General features: G+C 37.1%; 1 protein-coding gene across 2 annotated transcripts in view; it reads right to left on the reverse strand.

Moving 5' to 3' along the window:
- KDM5A (lysine demethylase 5A) overlaps positions 1 to 19,236 on the reverse strand; it is a 66,605-nt gene that overhangs the window by 40,666 nt on the left and 6,703 nt on the right. For both annotated transcript variants that reach the window (XM_080914223.1, XM_080914224.1), the window contains exons 4-11: positions 16,761 to 16,931; positions 10,854 to 10,988; positions 10,073 to 10,178; positions 8,291 to 8,382; positions 6,406 to 6,564; positions 4,570 to 4,689; positions 3,913 to 4,071; positions 2,622 to 2,803 (exon numbers count right to left, since the gene is read on the reverse strand). In XM_080914223.1, coding sequence (XP_080770349.1) covers positions 2,622 to 2,803; positions 3,913 to 4,071; positions 4,570 to 4,689; positions 6,406 to 6,564; positions 8,291 to 8,382; positions 10,073 to 10,178; positions 10,854 to 10,988; positions 16,761 to 16,931 — 1,124 coding nt within the window. The remainder of the gene's footprint in view (positions 1 to 2,621; positions 2,804 to 3,912; positions 4,072 to 4,569; positions 4,690 to 6,405; positions 6,565 to 8,290; positions 8,383 to 10,072; positions 10,179 to 10,853; positions 10,989 to 16,760; positions 16,932 to 19,236) is intronic.

Below are 19,236 nucleotides of genomic sequence, written 5' to 3' on the forward strand. Positions count from 1 at the left end.
TTAAATATTGTTGCCTACAAAAAGGACCAAGAACTAGGTTGTATGTAAACCTGACACAAGCAGTCACTTTTGAAATGGGAGAATGCTCTCACCAGACTGATCAGTGGACAAGCTCGTGGTTTACTTTCTTGATTTATGATTAATGTAGGAGGGCCCAATACACCCTGGGTGGTACTAACCCTAGACTGGAGGTCTGAAGTGCTATAAGAAAACAGGCTGAACAAGCCATGAGGAATAATCCAGTGAGGAATACTCCTCTAATACCTCTGATTCAGTTCCTACCTCGAGACTTCTGCCCTGACTTCCCTTGATGACTGATTCCATGCTGTATGATAAAATAAATCCTTTCCTCCCTAAGCTGCTTTTGATTATGGTTCAGTAATAAAATCCCTAACATAGAAATGAATTTACTTAATCAAGCTATTCCATTCCCTATAGGAATGGAATCCCTATATTCCCTATAGTATTATCTAGGGCTAGATAGATGGATGGCTCTGCAGTTAAAAGAATTTGCTGCTCCTGCAAGAATACCCAGGATCAGTTCCCATCACCTATATAAGACATCATACATAACTTTAGTTTCAGGGAATCTAATGCCATCTTCTGGTCGTTAAAAACATCTGTATTCATGTGGTGTACACACACACAAATACATACACACACACTCACATACATACATAATTACACATAATATTTAAGAAGTAACATTTTTAAAGTATTATTTTGTTTGTACTAGTAAATCAAATAGCTCCTCCTAATCATATATAATCATAAAGCACTTGAAATTTGGCTACTCCGAGGTAGTAAATTTTCAATTTACTCCTAACTAATATTTAAAATGAAGATAAAAAAGGCAGCCAGTTATTAATATGAGGTAAGAAAATTACTAAGTAAATAAAAATCTTTTAAGTGAAAGACAAAAAAAATCAGTAAATGAATTTACTAGATATGTGTCTTAGGCATTTTAGAGGAAATGCTACAAAAATGAAAAACTGCTTTAAGTTTCAAATACCAAATCAAATCTTCCAGCTATGAAGTTAAAATATCCATTTTACCTGTCAAGATATTTCAAAAGTGGGGTAATGGAGCTGACTTGGTGGCTATAATCACTTGCTCCTCTTTCAGAGGAAGATCCAAGTTCAGTTTTTACCATCACCATGGCAACTCACAAACACCCAAACCTCCAGTTCCTGATATCTGATGCTCTCTTTTGACCTCCAAAGGCTCATACACACATGTACACATACACATGTGTGTACACACACACACACACACACACACACACACACACAATAAAATAAGGTCTTTTAATCCCTAATAAACAAAGTAAGTCATCATTAATTATTTCTCATCTACTACACAAGAAACATTTAATTTAAAACTTGGGGGCTGGAAAGATAATTCAGTGGTTAAGAAAACTGGCTGCTCTTTCACAGTATTTGAATTTAATTCCCTGAACCTATGAGGCACCTCAAAACTGAAACTCTAGTTCAAGAAGATCCAGTATTCTCTTCTGGCCCTTGTGGCACAGCACACATATGGTCCACACACATACATGTAGGCAGAACACCCACATGCATAAAATAAAAAAATACAAAAAAAACCCCAAACAAACAAACAAACAAACAAATCCTGCTCTAGGGTCTGGAAATTACACGTACTTCCAAAGAGTACGTAGTCAGAGACAACTCCCCAAAATAGTATATATACTATTTTGCTTTTACATAAAAAATACTTTTGAAGTCAGTTCTCCCTAAAACATCAGCTAATATTATTACATCTTAAAAATAAAGACCAGGCCTAATATGGTGATACATGCCTATAATTCTAGCACTCTGGAAATAGAGTCAGAAGATCTAGCATCTCAAGGTGAGCTACATACAAGTTTGAGGCTAGCTTGTCTCAAAAAATAAATAAAAATTAAACAATGACCAAAAAGAAAAAGTCAGGGCTGAGGGTATAGCTCATTGGTAGTTCAAACACTTAGCATACATAAGTGTAGAGAGAATATTTTGTTAATTAAAAAGCATATGGCCTATGGCTTAGGCTGGAAATGAAAGGTAGGATATCCAGAAGAAGAAAAGAATTCTGGGATAAAGCCAGGTGCAGGGAAATCCACCCTGCAAATGTGAGGAAATGGGACACTCAGATATATGGCAGAATGTGGGTTAAAATGGTTGAGTTGAGCTGGAGAAATAGATGGCTCAGTGGTTAAAAGCACTGATTGCTCTTTCAGCGGTCCTGAGTTCAAATCCCAGCAACCACATGGTGGCTCACAACCATCTGTAATGATATCTGATGCCCTCTTCCAGTGTGTCTGAAGACAGCTACAGTGTACTTATATATAATAAATAAATCTTTAAAAAATAAAATGGTTGAGTTATCTAAGTCATAATCTAGTCATAGAAGAGCCTAGCTATATGACCAAGGTATGTGTAAATATGTTTTGAGTCTGAGTCTTATTTCTGGGAGCATAGGAGTAGGAGGTAGAACCAGGCCTAACTTCAACACGAGCCCTAGTTTTAATTTCTAATACCACTCACTTCCTGTGCTCCCATCCAGTCCCTGCCAAAAAAAGCCAAGGTCACTAAATATATATGCTGTAACAAGATTGGACATACCAATGCAAGTAGTTAATGGAATAACTCCAGTGATCTTCAATATGCCAGCAAAAAGAAGAAAAGCACATCCCCACATAGAGCCATGGCACCTTCATACCAGAAATGTCCACATTAATATGTGCAAGAACAGACTGCTCCAGAACAGGCATGTTATTCAAATTCCAACCAGAAAGTGCATATTCCTATAAAAGAAAAAAAAAGTTTAAAAAAAAGAGTTAAATAATAAACAAAAACCTTAAAGAAAATTTCCTAAGCCACAGCTAATCTATAACTAACCTACTAATCTATATACCTACAACTAATCTAAATAAATATTTGGTATCTAAGTATCAAAACTTCTAGGTTCTGCTGACAATTCCCTTTATTTCAGATATACCTATCTTCAGAGGATCTTTGGCTCTTACGCACTGAGCCATCTCTCCAGCCCATGTTTAAACTGTGGAACAGAAAGAGCTAGAAAAACCTATAAACCAGGGCCACTGAGATGGCTGGCTGAGTAAAGGTGCCTGTTGCTAACCCTGACAATTTCAGTCAGATCCTTGAGACACTGTATAGAGAAAACTGACTCTAATAAATTGTCCTTTGACTATGCCAAACAATCCTCCAGCATGTGACACACACACAGATAAAACAAAACAAAAATAGGGTTGCTGTTCCTGGAACTTAATGTGTAGATCAGGTTCACCTCTGAAAGATCTGCCTGCCTCTAGCTCCCAACTATAATAATTATTTAAAAAAAAAAAAAATTTCAAGCTGGATTAAAATTTTAACTAAATTTACTTTAAAGACTGAAGACTGTGTCCAAGCTGTCTTCAATTTTTTAAAAAATATTTATCTATTTATTATATGTAAGTACACTGAGGCTGTCTTCAGACATACCAGAAGAGGGCATCAGATCTCATTGAAGATGGTTGTGAGTCACCATGTGGTTGCTGGGAATTGAACTCAGGACCTCTGGAAGAGCAGTCAGTGCTCTTAACCACTGAGCCATCCCTCCAGCCCTGAGATAAAATAATTCTTAAAGATATTTTGAATATGCTTTTTTTATGACAGTTCCAGTATGCAGCTCAAGCTGTACTACTTAAATCTCATACCTTAGTTTCCAAAGCATTGGGATTATACTCATGCACACCCATGCTCAGTTCAAAAATCACTGGTTTACTTATACTGTCTAAATTCTACAATTTCCTACTTGACACTGGCAAGGTTGCTTAGGATTAGAGAAAGAACGTTTTCTATGAAAAAATAACATCAGCTTCAGAGTAACAAGTTTACATAATAGTATTCACACCTCTTCTTCTGGCAACATCTTTCTTTGACCATCCTTTATAGGAAATCCACTTCCAAAATCTTTTGAAGAGATATCCGCTCCATACTCTACAATGACATCTTCTTCAATACTACTTACTAGTCGCCAGAATTCCTTCTCTACTAGCTCTGTAGGAACCATCTATAATAAAACAAAAGATGATAATTAACACATTGTAACTATAATTCCCTAAAACATAATATACAGAACAAGTGAACAGAAACATAGTAAAAACAAATTACCCCATTTCCCAGAACAGAATTAACTCCTATTATCTCTCCACTGAGAATAGTGAAAAGCTAAAGATAACTAAAATTTAAGTATCAAAATGCTTTTTATATGAGTTGTGGTGGTGCATACCGTTGATCCCAGCACAAGGAGGCAGAGAATCTCTATGAGTTTCAGGCCAGCCTGGTCTACAGATTAAGTTCCAGGCTAGCCAATGCTACACAGTGAGACCTTATCTCATAAACAACAAAAAACACAAACAAAACAAAAAAGTGAAATTAACAAAACAGATTATTAATTTTAAGATTTGGTAGTCTCTAACCTTTTTCATATTATTCCCAATTTCTACAAAATGTGACAGGAAAAATACCTTTGTTTCTCTTTAAGCCAACCTAAATGATAGCTACTCACATGGACTGGCATATTGAAATAATCAGACTTAAAATTATCTGCCATCTCTCCAAAGCTTTGAAGTGTATATTCTCTTATAGCTTGCTCAAATCCAAAGGCTTCTCGAGGTTTGTTACACTCCTGAGGGGGAAAAAGATGCCTGAGGTAAACTTACTGAAAGTGAAAAAGAAAGCATCAAACCTGCAAATAAAGATATGGATGGTAACTCAGTACAATAAGCTCTCAGGCCCTAAGTTTGATATCCAGACACACAGCAAGTAAATGTCTCAAATATAGCTTTTCTTGATCATTCCTCTGGCTGAAACAAACCTAATCACCCTTACACAGCAAAACAAGTATTAGTTATTTATAACAGATTAGTTACTTGAAACTAGAATCTCAACTGAATATTTACTCTTCTAGGGTAATGTCCTGCTACCAAAACAAGCCTCGAAAGGAAGACTAACTAGGAATCAAACACAAGGATGCTAACATTCTTAGCATCCACAAGTAAATAAATACTCACAGAGAAAAGAAAAGCTTGTGTTATAGGACATCTACTAGACTGTTAGGATGGGAGAATGGTTTCTTCATACTACCAGTCACCAGAAACTCAAATACCTCTAAGTCTTTTAACAAGTAGTAATTAAAAGGCCATAAAATCCCGATTGCTTCTAGATATCCCAAACATTCCTTTTCTTCAAAGATCACAAAAAATATGAAATACCTTGGTGTGACTCTAACTAAGCAAGTGAAGGACCTGTATGACAAGAACTTCAAACCTCTAAAGAAGGAAATCGAGGAAGATCTCAGAAAATGGAAAAATCTCCCATGCTCATGGATTGGAAGGATCAACATTTTAAAAATGGCCATCTTACCAAAAGCCATCTAGAGATTCAATGCAATCCCCATCAAAATACCAACCCAATTCTTCATTGAGTTGGAAAGAGCAATGTGCAATTTCATCTGGAATAACAAAAGACCTACAATAGCGAAATCCATCCTCAACAACAAGAAAACATCTGTGGGAATCATTATTCCTGACCTCAAGCTATATTACAAGGCAATTGTGCTAAAAACTGCATGGTACTGGTACAGAAATAGGCATGTGGATCAATGGAATAGAATAGAAGATCCAGAAATGAGCCCTCATATGTATGGTCACCTGATTTTTGACAAAGGAGCTGTAAACATTCAGTGGAAAAGGACAGCCTATTCAACAAATGGTGTTGGTCCAACTGGCACTCAGCATGCAGAAGAATGAAAATAGACCCTTTCTTATCTCCTTGTACAAAGTGCAAGTGCAAGTGGATCAAAGATCTCCACATTAAACCAGGTACACTGAAACTATTAGATGAGAAAGTAGGGAAAACCTTAGAACACAGAGGCACAGGAGAAAATTTCCTGAACAGAACACCAATGGCTAGTGCTCTAAGGTCAAAGATTAACAAATGGGACTGAATGAGATTGCAAAGTTTCTGTAAGGCCAAGGACACCATCAAGAAAACAAAATGGCAGCCAACAGAATGGGAAAAGATCTTTACCAACCCCATATCAGATAGAGGCCTAATTTTCAAGGTATATCAAATGGCTGAGAAACATCTAAGGAAGTGCTCAACATCCTTAGCCATCAGGGAAATGCAAATCAAAACAACCCTGAGATTCCAACTTTATTTAAAATAAAGTTGTTCAAAAAAAAAAAAAAAAAATCATCTCCCTTTAAAGTCCTGGAGATTTTTCAACAACTATAAACAAGAGACTGTGACAAGCTTTTGAAAATGTGTTTATATTACATAAATGGATCACTCTCTTAAGTTTTATGATCCATAAATGGGATCCATGAGGTTAAGTTTGTACCTCAGCAACACATTTAGGACACCTCCAGTCTCCTTTGGGCACATCAGGTAGTGGTGGAAGCAGACAAAATGTATGATAGCTGTCATCACACCCATCACACAAAAGCAGTTTATCCTCATTGTTTCCTCGGCCACAAAACATGCAAACATAGAGATCAACCTATGAAGAAAAATAAAGTTATATTTTCTATAGTATATTGTATTTTCCCATGAACTACTCCATAAAAACAAAACAATGTACACTAAAAATTAAACATAGCTTAATTCTAAAGAAATCTATTTCAGGGGCTAGAGAGATGATTCAGCGGTTAAAAGCACTGACTGCTCTTCCAGAGGTCCAGAATTCAAATCCCAGCAACCACATGGTGGCTCACAACCATCTGTAATGAGATCTGATGCCCTCTTCTGGTGTGTCTGAAGACAGCTACAGTGCACTCACAAACATTAAATAAATAAATAGGTAAGCAAGTAAATAAATAAATAAATGGAAATCTATTTCAAACCCTTCTCCCCTGAACATCTATAGGCAAATTAACAAAAACACAAGAGGGTGTCAGAATAAAGAAGCAGTGTAATTTAGGAAATGGAAAAGTAAACTTAACACTTCAAAGACATCACTCATTCCACAAACAAATACTACAGAATGAATTCTGAAAAACTGCTATTGAATACTCCACGGCACCTCAATGATTTTTAAGAATCCTTGGAGAGGACTAGAGAGATGGCCAAGTGGTTAAGAGGACTAGCTTCTCTTCCACAGGACTGCTTCAATTTCCAGCAACCACATGACCATTCACAACTGTCTCTAACTCTACTTCCAGGGGGAGCTGACACCTCATACAGACTGCATTCAGGTAAAACACCAATGTACATGAAATAAAAATAAATAAATTTAAATTTTCAATCCTTGGAATTTGCCAGGTTTTAGGCCAGGATCCAACCATGCATACCCATCCCAGTAGATACCAAAACCTACAGGTGACTAAGTCCATTATATAAAATAAAATGGCTTAATATTTGTCTATCTTCTATACATATTATCCTTCTGAGTAAGCCATCTCTAGATTAGTTACACTAACATTATGTAAATGCTTTAGAAATTGCCACACTATACTGTTTAATAAATAATGCCAAAGAAAGGGGGTTATCTTATGGGCTTGCTGATGCCCACCTGTATTTCTAGCACAAGAGGCTAAGCCAGAATCATCTCCTATCTAAGGCCACTTAGGCTCCACCCTAAGTTCTTGGCCAGCCTGGCCTATGTAGCCAGAACCTGTCTCATCTTTTCTTAAAAAAGACTAAAGAAGAAAAGAACTCTGAATTGCTCAGTATAGAAGCAACTTATTGTAATTTTAAAAATATGTATGGGTTTTTCTGTTGTTGCTGGCTTTTTTTTTTTTTTTTTTCTGTGTACCATGTACATGCCTAGTGTTCTGAGAAGCCAGAGGCCAGAAGAGGGTATCAGATCTCCTGCAACTGGAATTACAGACAGTTATGAGCTGTTAGGAATGTGCTTGGTATCCAACTCAGGTCTTCTGGCAGTATAGAGTGTATTTAACCGCTGAACACCTCTCCAGTTTCAAAAACAGTTTTTAAGAAGTCTTTGATCTACATTTGGTTAAACCAATGGAAAGAGAAGCTGAAGACACAAAGGGTTAACTATACACAGATTTATATTCGCTTCTCTAACTAGTTACCCACAGGCTCATGATTTAGGGGAATGTACATAAGACAAAGAAAAGTTAACATTACATAAACCAAAGCTGCAACTTGAGATTTTCCATAATGTCTTTTAATCAAATAAGCTAATTAAACACCATATATCAGCACACAGCAAGACAAAAATAAATCCTTTCCCTCCTGACAAACAACCCCAAAGCACTTACAAAGTTAACAGAGAGAGTTCCTTTCCGTTGTCTCATTTGCATGTTAAATGCATCTGACCTGTTGGTAACTTTTCGTCTTCGGGTAACCTCATCTTGAAAAAAGAGTTATATAATAAAAGTAAACTGATGTTGAATGATTATTATAAATTACACATTATTTAAAATTATTTAAACTAGATAAAGTCTCATAACACTATGAGATAAACTTAGTGACTGTTGGCAGCTTAAGATAAAGAACCTAAGGTATAGCAAAACTAAATAACTTCTTTAAGATCACATAGCCAGTATATTTGCAGATTTGGGATCCTAATCTAGACAAATCCAGAGTTAAAACCTTCAAATACTGCCTGCATGCCATACTTATTACATACTATGCTTTAGAGTGGGGTCTCAGTCATAGCTTTTTCTTGAGGATTATGGTCAAGCAACAAAATTTAATTATAAGAATGGCATAATGTCAGGAATGGTTGTGCACAGCTTTAATTCCAGTAATCAGGAAGCAGAAGCAGGCAGATTTATGTAAGTTTAAGGCCAGACTAGTCTACACATCAAGTTCTAGGACAGCCACAGATGCACAGTGAGACCCTGTCACAAATAATAAGAAACAAAAAACAAAAGAACACAGCCAGGCATGATGGCTCACATCTGTAATCCTAGGCTTGTGAGGCTAAACAGGAGCATTGTCAAAAATAATAAAAGAAACCCACAAAAACAAAACAATAAAGTTTTTTTTTAAAACTAGGTCTTACAATGTCTGAAGTACTGGTAATTTTTATTATACTGACTGTTTGCTGTTCTTTTTCATTGTGTGTTACTAGATTGATTTTGTTTATGTAGGTAAATATTTTCCCACTAAGCTACATCTCTTGCCTTTTATCTTTAATCTATCTTTAGTGCTATTTTGTCTCTCCACAATGCCCAGATTGGTCAGAAACTCACTGTGTAGTCCAGGCAAGTCTCAAACCTATATTCTGTTTTAGCCTACTGAGTAGCTGGAATTATAATAATCTGTATTACCAGGCCTGGATAATCCCAAAGTCTTGAATGGAACAATATTCTGATCCCTTACAGTTCAGCCCATAGTCCACATTATATTATTCATCTCATAAATGCAATCCACATTATATTATTCAACTCATAAATGCAGAGCAATGTGTGACTTGAAATAGTTCATTGAATTATTACACTCAAATGGTCCAACTGACTCTTGGTTAAAATACATTTTAAATTAACACTCTAAATAAAAATAGTGCAACATGATTTTTGCATCAGGAACTCTACTCACAGAAGTTTCTAACATGATGCTAAACTAGGTACTTAAAAAAAATTTATTTCAGTGATACAACATTAAGAGGACAAATTATTTAAAAAATTAAAATGATGGTCAGAGTTTAAAGTTCTAACTGCTCCTCAGTGTATTTCCCTATAAGTCTGAGAATCTCTTTAACTTAAAAGTAGTAACTTTTAGAAAACGATGTAGCAACCAATAACTTAATCATTAGTGAAACTAAACTAGCCTTTAGACAGTAAATGAATTTTCCATGTTGTGTATTAGACATGGAGAACACACAATTCTTCTAAAAGTCAAAAAATACAGTGTAATATTTATTTCTTATACATTACATTTAATATCTCTACCATTAAAAAAACCGGTCTACCTGTGAACCAGGTAGCAAGTTTCCAAATGGTAAGAATTCCCAGTGTAGAGTAAAATTCAAATATACTTGAGCCTTTTAACAACCATACCATTGCACTTCATTTTTTACAAGTAACAGATTTTACCTTCCTTATCTTTTGCTCCTACTGCCAGGCCCACAACTTTAGGTCCAGCCCCAAAAATCTGAAGTTTCTTCAGTTCTGTGTTTCTATTTACTTCTCCAGAGTCTGACTATAAATAAATAAATAAGATTAATATTAGCATTATTACTCAGAATCGTACAATTAGTTTAAAGAGCTAGGGTCTTAGCTGGGCAGTGGTGGCTTGGGTCTTTTATCCCAGTACTTGAGAGGCACAGGCAGGCAGATCTCTTAGTTTGAGGCCTAAACTGGTCTATAGAGCTAGTTCCAAGACAGTCAGGGTTACACAAACAAACAAACAAAAGCAAAAACTACTTTCCCAAGCCATTAATTTCATGAGATGCCATCTCTAAAAAAATTGAACCCCAGATAAATTTTATTAAAAATAGCCCATGGGAGCTAGGCAGTGGTGGCAAACATCTTTAATCCCAGCACTTGGGGCAGAGGCAGGTGTATTTCTAAATTCAAGGCCAGCCTAGTTAGTCTGCAGAGTGAGTCCCAGTACAGCCACAGAAACCCTATCTCAGGGAACTGGGGATTGGGGACAGGAGGGTGGGGAAGGCCCACAGGGTCAATGAAGATGACTCACCAAGTAAAGGCACTTCCCACCAAGCATGACAGTCAAAGTTGTGTCCTGGGACCCCATGGTAGGAAGAGAGAATTGACTTCCAAAAAATTGAACCCTGACTTTCACATACATACTATGATATGTACACAAATACACACACACTACAGTTTTAAATGGACCATGGACACTGATAAGTACCTGAGATTTAACTCGTCTTGTTCTCTTTGGTGGAACATTCATTCTTGTTCCCCGCTCTGGGGAAGGCTGGATGTCAGTGCTGAGAACCTCAGCCTCAACTTTTTCTTTAATATCTAAATCAGGCATTTGTACACCCTAAAAGAGAAGAACACAAAAAGAGAGGAAATTCACTAATAAAAACAAGTTTAAAAATGAGAGAAAAATTAGCAAATTTCTGGTAAGTCCCTAACACCACATGAATCCAAATAGTAATCCTGACTTCAGTTATCTATAAGCTCAAAGAAATCCCTGAAAAAGCAAATTGCTTTGTTCTTCACAGTATTTTATGCAGTCTGTAAGACATTGGAACTGGCCTGGAACTCTTCATAAAACAGAAAGATTTAAAGTTCTGATCCTCTAGAATGGGATCTGTTTGTATTTTTCAACATGCCTAGAAAGATTCCTTTTCATGGAAATTGAAAGCAAACACAAATTTATGTGAAAATGCAAACTGTTTGAAAATACTGAAAAGAAACCAAATTAGAGAACTGATGAGGTTTCAAATGTACTATAAAACAGTAACACAAAAGATCGTGTAGTAGGGCTGGAGATGGCTAAGCAGTTAAAGACGCTTACTGCTCTCACAGAGCGCCGAAGCATAGCTCCCAGCACCCACATCACACAGCTCTCAACTGCCTAACTCCAGCTCCTAGAGGAGAAAATGCCTCAGAGCTCTATGGGCACCTGCACTCATTTGCACATACCCACATACAGACCCACACAAACTGGAGAGGCTGGAGAGATGGCTTGGCCATTAAAGGGTAGGTTCACAACCCAAACTAGACATGCATAAACATAAAAGACCTTTAAAAACGGAGACAGTGTGGTACTGGTGATAGGGTGAAAATACAGAGTAGTTCCTCCAGTTCCTCCTATCAGTGGGCCATTTGTTCTAAGCTCCCCATTAGATGTCTGAAATTGTGCATAGTGCTGAATCCTATACACCTTTTCTGTATAATTATAGTCAGAATAAACTTTAACTTGCAAGGATTCTTTTAAAGTTCTGTATTGAATGTTCTGCATACATAACTAGTGTCTGGTATCCTTGAAAGTCAGAAAGGCATCAGATACCCAGAAACTGGAGTTTGAGATGGTTGTAAACTGCCATGTAGGTGGCTAAGAACTGAAGCTATGTTCTTTGCAAAAGCATCAAGTCTTTCTGCTACTAAACCATCTCTGTGACCCCAAAACTTTAACTTGTAAATTTGGCACAGTAAGACGCTGACTATAAAACTGGCTGGTGGTGGCAGAGGTAGGCATCTCTCTGAGTTCAAGGCTAGTCTGTCTACAGAGGAACTTCCAGGACAGCCAGGGCTACACAGAGATACCATATCAGAAAAACCAATCAAACAACTATACTGACTATAAAAACAAAACTATAGTAATATAATGAAATTATATTAATGTGGCCTCTAGCACTGAATGTTTATTACTGTACTTTCATCTTTAAACCTAAAATTATCTGTAAATTTGTGGAGTTTTTTTGGTGTAAACTGCCAACTTCGCACTTTTGGGCCATTATCAATTAAAATAAAAATGGCTTACACACAAGTACCATAATTCCAACAGAAAATGTTAATACATAAAATGTCTCCTAACTACCCAGAAGGCAGAGATAAATAGATGATCCATTACTAGGGTAAGAAGGAACAAGATTTAACCACACTATTAAAAATGTAATATAAAGTGAAACATAGATTATGAATTTCTGGACTTAATCTGGACCACTAGGCAAACTGAAATGAAAGAGAATATAAGGAAGAAACTATTGTGGATCAATATAACAATACAGAAATAAGCATACAGTTTTAGGGTCAACTACTGGTCACCAAAGGTGACAAATTATCAATGGGAAAAGCTGTCTTTTGAAAGGGGAAGAACCAGGTACAATGGCACACACAAAGCTAGCTTGGTCTACATATAGAGTCCTGGCCTGCTGGAACTACATAGCAACACTCAGTCTCAATAGAAAATGAACTTAGTAAGAGGAAGGAAGGAAGGAAGGAAGGAAGGAAGGAAGGAAGGAAGGAAGGAAGGAAGGAAGAAAAGAGAGACAGACAGATGGAAGAAAAATAGCTCTGCCGACTTTGGGAGAACAGGGCAGCTCATAGATATCCAAGTTAGTGTTTAGAAGCCATAGAAGCCAGCCAGGGCTAAATAGTACTAAAGACCTGTTTCTCAAAAAAAAAAAAAAAAAAAAAAAAAAAAAAAAAAATTAAACTTAAAAATTGCAATACCTCTTTATTTCTTTGAGCTCCAAAGCAAGACATGGTCTCAAAAATATAAAGCTACATCAAAAACAGTGAATAAAAGAAGTCAATGGGAACGTAAATCTTCAAACAGACATCACTATAAAAATGCCAAACATTTATCACAAAATATTTACAAAAAAATATATACCTTAAAAAAGGCATATCAGGAATAAATACCAAATCCTTTCAAGTACAAGGGCAAACAGCTCAATTTTAATGGAAAAAAAAAAAAAAGATATAACAAGGGCTGGAGAGATGGCTCAGTGGTTAAGAGTACTGACTACTCTTCCAGAGGTCCTGAGTTCAATTCCCAGCAACCACATGGTGGCTCATAATCATCTGTAATGGGATACAATGCAAATGTCCTCTTCTGGTGTGTCTGAGGACAGCTACAGTGTACCCACAAACATTAAATAAATATTAAAAAAAAAAAGAAGATATAACAAGACACTTCATGAAGATCACAAATAATGCAGGAAAGCTAGAGATTCTCAGTGGTTGAGAGAACATCCTACTCTTTGCAGAGGATGTGTGTTCAGATCCCAGCACCTACATGGCAGCTCACAACTCTGTAACTCCAGTTCCAGAAGTTATGTGTGATGGTCTGTATATGTTTAGCCCAGGGAGAGGCAATATTAGGAGGTGTGGCCTTGTTGGAGTAGGTGTGTCAATGTGGGTGTGGGCTTTAAGACCTTCCTCCTAGCTGCCTGAAAGTGAGTATTCTGCTAGCAGCCTTCAAATGAAGATGTAGAACTCTCAGCTCCTCCTGCACCATGCCTGCCTAGATGCTGCCATGTTCTAACCTTGATGATAATGGACTGAACCTCTGAACCTGTAAGTCAGCCCAATTCAATGTTGTCCTTGTAAGAGTTGCCTTGGTCATGGTGTCTGTTCACAGCAGTAAAACCCTAAGAGAGAAGTTGGTACCAGGGGCTGGGGTATTTCTGTGATAGGCCTGACCATGCTTTTGTCTGGAAGAATGTGGATTTGGACAGCAATGGAATGTTTTAAGTGGAGCTTTATGGGTTATCCTAGTGGGAATATGGAAGACTTTGTTGCTGAGAGTGATGTGAACAGTACAGACCTGGTCCAAGAGGTTTCAGTAGACAAGAATTTCAGTATGTGGTGTAGAGACTATTTTTGCAGTATTTTGGTGAAGAATGTGGCTGCTTTATGCCCTCGTCTCATGTAGAATGAGCCTTATCTCATGTAGAATGAGGCTAAGGTAAAGAGATTTATATTAATTGCATTGACAAAGGAAGTTTCAAAAAAGCCCAGCAGAGACTTTGTTCTTTTGGTTAAATCTCATAAAGAGCATTTTGAAGAAGTATAGCAAGCTTAGAAAGAAAAAATATAAAATATATGGTTTGAGTATTAAAGGGCACCAGGGAAATGAAATGGAGCTAAATCCTGTGTTCTAGGAGACAGCAAATTAAGGGAGTGGGACTTTGGGGCAAGATCCTACCCAGCTAAATTTAGATTCAGGCAGGTGAGTTACACCATTAATCCCAGGAGACAGGCATACAGATCTCTAAATTCAAGGTCAATCTACAAAGCCAGATCCAGAACACCAAGCTAAGGCAGTGAAGGAGTTGGAAAACAGAAAGCTAGTGATAATGTAATGGAACAGGTGGTCATATTCCAGTTCCTGTAAATAGCAGAACTCAGCAGCTTCAGCTATGTGGCTTTAGAGTGAAAACTAAAAGGGACTACTGGGACAATTGATGCTGGTTAATTAGAGCTAAGAAACTAGTGGGGATTAAGAAGAGATCAACTTCACCAAGGTGAAATCTTCTGGGAAGTGTTTTCTGAGAGCACAAAGAAGCTGTGTTTCTAAGATTTTTGAGATGCCAGAGTCACAGGATATCTGCTGAGGAATGCTGCTAACGGACTGGAACCAGCCCAGGAAAATATGTTTGTTGAAGCCAACGAAGATAAAAAAGGTGTTGGAGATCTGAAGACCACTTTGACATTAGACGTGGAGATACTGAGTTTGGAGTAACCCAGCTGGTTTCCTGTCTTGATTTGGGGATTATCGTCAAGTGATTAGATGGATCTCAGAAGAGACTTTAAATTCTTTTTAGTTTTTAAAGATTTATTTTTCTTTATATGAGTACACTGTAGCTATCTTCGGACACACCAGAAGTGGCCATCAGATCCTATTACAGATAGCTGTGAGGTTGCTGGGGAATTGAACTCAGGGCCTCTGGAAGTCAGTGCTCTTAACTGCTGAACCATCTCTCCAGCCCCAACTTTGAACTTTTAACAATATTGGAGACTGCTAAAGACTATGGAAATTTCTGAAGTTGAACAGAATGTCCTTTTTTTATTGCTATTATTAGATATGACCCCCATAGACTCATGTATTTGAACAAGCCTATGGGGCCGGAGAGTGGAATATGATGGTTTGTATATGCTTGGGCTAGGGAGTGACACTATTAGGTGATGTTGCCTTGTTAGAGGAAGTGTGTCACCTTGGGCGTGGGCTTTAAGACCCTCCTAGCTGCCTGAAAGTCAGTATTCTGCTAGCAGCCTTCAGATGAAGATGTAAAACTCAGCTCCTCCTGTACCATATCTGCCTGGATGCTACCATGTTCCTGCCTTGATAATAATGGACTGAACCTCTGAATCTTGTAAGCCAGCCCCAATTAAATATTTTCTTTATAGGAGGTACCTTGATCATGGTGTGTGTTTGCAACAGTAAATCCTAACTAAGATAGCAAGTGAAAAAAAAAAAGAACATTCAAGATTGAACAATTACATTCCTCACAAAAAATGTTTAAGTAATCCTTAATGATGCATTACCAACATGCCAGACACAATGGGCCTACTAGTATAACAGTGGCATGACAGCGACAGTGGTACCTTACTAGTCAATTCTTGGATTTGAAGCCTGTTTCACAGAAGGGAAGTCACCTTTGATACTATACACATAATCAAAGAGCCTATGGCTGGAAAAGTGATAGTACCTAGTGAGAAATTTACTGCTATTTTGCTAAATAGTCAAGATATGCCTATAAAATTGGATTTCAAATATTTATGATCATATGCCATCCGCTTTGATCAGAAAAGCTGCTTTTTGCAGAGTGTGGCGGTTAATACAAAGACTTTTAACAGGTTAAAGCTGTGAAGGAAGAGGCTATTTAAGGCTCAGACTCAAAACAGAAACCCCTAAAATGCCCACTTTTAAGGTTTAGCCAACATTAAGAAGTAGGGTTGGAGCTGGATGTGGCAGCTCATATTTTTAATTATAGCACCCAGGAGGCAGAAGCAGGTAGGTCCACCTAATCTACATAGTGAATTCCAGGCACAGTGAGACCCTGTCTCAAAAATCCAAAATAAACCAAAACAAAACCAAAACTTTTTCCCAGAAATCATGAAGATTTATATTAAATATGAAGAAACCCTTCATTCCCATTATCCTTTACCCTGAAAAATCATTAGAAATACAGTTTTAATTTTTAAACTTTAACATACTTTTTCTTCCCAAATTTTGGTGCCTAGAAACAGCTATCCCACTTTGCAATGCATAGACATATCACTTAGAGTGAATATCAATTCAAGTTTATACTTGGCAAATTAAATTTCCCACTCTAAGAACTATGATGCATCTCACCATGAGGCTGACACCAGATTGGAAAAGTTCATATGGGTAGAGAATTCTTTCATAGTGTGACTTCAAAAGAGACCCAGTTCCTTTTCCTGGAAGATATCCCAAGCGGCTACCCACTTTAGACCATTTCTTCTCTTTGGTGACGATTTCAAAACCTCCTTTGCTGGCAACAATCTGGGGAAAAAAAGTAGGAATTCTTTAGGAAAAGAAATTAGTTTCAAGCATCCTAACTTGCATAATCTCAAAAGATAATAGCTTTTTCCCCAGAGCAGCTGGTAGAATGCTTGCCTAGTATGCACAAAAACGCTGATTTTTGACCCCTAGTACCATAAAACCCAGGTATGGTAGTGCACACCTGTAACTCAAGCTCTCAGGGAGTGAAGACAGGAAGACAACATTCAAGGTCATTTTCTGCTACATAGTAAGCTGGAGGCCAGACTGGGATACATGAGATCTGACTTTAAAAATAAAAACAGTAGGCCAGAAAAATGGTTCCTCACATAGGCTGTTGCTCCCAAGTCTGATGATCTGAGTTCCAGCTGTAGAACCAACATGATAGGAAAACCAGTTCCTGTAAGTTGTCCTCTGACCTCCACAAACACTTCATGTCCGAGATTATTGCATGTGCATGCACACAAAATGTTTTAAAATAAGTTTCATGTGGTAAGTAATATTTCTGCATCCTAACTCTGTATGTTGTCGGTAAATATAAACATTGTTTTGGACTTAAAATGTAAATCTCCTTTAATTAAACTGATACTGTTGACATACAAAGGAATCCAGACAATGACTTTTACAAATATCAAACCTTAAAATTAAATGTTACTGGGTCCACTTTCAAGATATTAAAAATTATTTAAGAAACTTATATATTGTACGTTATACAGTATGAAAAAAATATACACTAAACTAAAAAACAAATTTTCACCACAAAAAAAGCAAAACAAAAAACCAAAACAAAACAACCTCCAACCAAAACCAAGAATTTTTGAATCAAGCTGCAAGGCTGGACACATTTCTGTGGTCAAGAGGCTCATTCCTTTAGCAAAAGACCCGAGTCTGGTTCCTAACACCAATACTGGGAAAGACACAAACACCTGTCAATTCCAGGTATTCCAGGGATCCAGTGCTCTCTTCTTTAGGATTCCACAGGCACTAGTATGCACTTAGCAAATATATACACAGAACGCAAACACACACACATATGCATATGTGTAGTCATATGTAAATTTATATACAGACACACACAGGGAGTGTGGTGCAGAGTAGAATATGCTAAAACCTTGAGGATACCAATTATGTGTATCCCACCACTCAGGTAAGAGAATCAGAGTTCAAAGCCAACCTCTGCTATATAGTAAATATATCAGTGGAGATAGAATGATTAGAATTTCAAGGTCAACCTTGGCTACTGAGAGCCTGTCCCTCAGAGAGAAAGAAAAAAAAAACTTAATATAAGGGACATAAATATTCTAAATTTAAGATCTTTTAATGTTGTGCATGGCTCTTAATCCCAGCAGCACTCAGGAGGCAGAAGCAGTTGAATCTCTTAGTTTAAGGCCAGCTTGGTCTACAGAGTGTTCCAGGATAGCCAGGGCTACACAGAAAAACCCTGTCTGGAAAAACCATAAACTAAACAAACAAATAAAAAGATTTTCTTATTTATTGGTTGTTTATTATAAGGGGGTGCATGTGTACCACAGCACTCACATAAAGGTCAGAAGACAACTTTGTGGAGTTTATTCTTCCTTTCTCCCTTCCTTCACTTGGGTTCCAGGAATCAAAGTCAGGTCATTGAGTAGCACAGGAAACACATTATTTAATGAGCCATTTCATTAGACATAAGGTCTTTTAGACCTACAACTTAATAAAACATTCACATATAATACACAAAACCAAAAAGGGGAAAACACCATAAACCCTTTGTTTAGAAACATAAACATTCAAAATCAGTAATAGCCAAAAGCACTCCAAGTGACTAGCATGAGGAAACCAAAAAAGAAGTGGACAAAGAATCATTTTCATATTAAGTCTTACTTATTTTGTAAAAGCCTATTACTCAGGCCTGTGCCCAAATAGTTCAAAAAAAAAAAAAAAAAGAATTAGATTTCTCAAGATGTAACTAAATAATATGGATGACAAATGTGACACTGGCATTCTGATTTGTTACCTCTAAACAAAAATGCAATGTAACCTCAAATTAAAACCAATAATGGCTTTCAAATTGGGGGGAAAGAAAATCACAGGAAGTTTAAATTAAATTTTTGATGGTAGTGTTTGGGAGTTTAGGGTTGTTTTGTTGTTGTTGTTGTTGTTGTTCTTACAAGGCTTTATTTTAGTGCTTTTTTGTCACATGTATATGTGTCTGTGTGGTGATATATATGCAAATGCAGGTGCCTACAGAGTCCAGAAGAGGGTATCAGATCCCTTGAAGCTACAGCTGTGGATGCTGGGAACCAAACTAAGGTCTTCTCCAAGA

This window comes from Micromys minutus (assembly GCF_963924665.1).
Source record: "Micromys minutus genome assembly, chromosome: 3".
Taxonomy (NCBI): domain Eukaryota; kingdom Metazoa; phylum Chordata; class Mammalia; order Rodentia; family Muridae; genus Micromys; species Micromys minutus.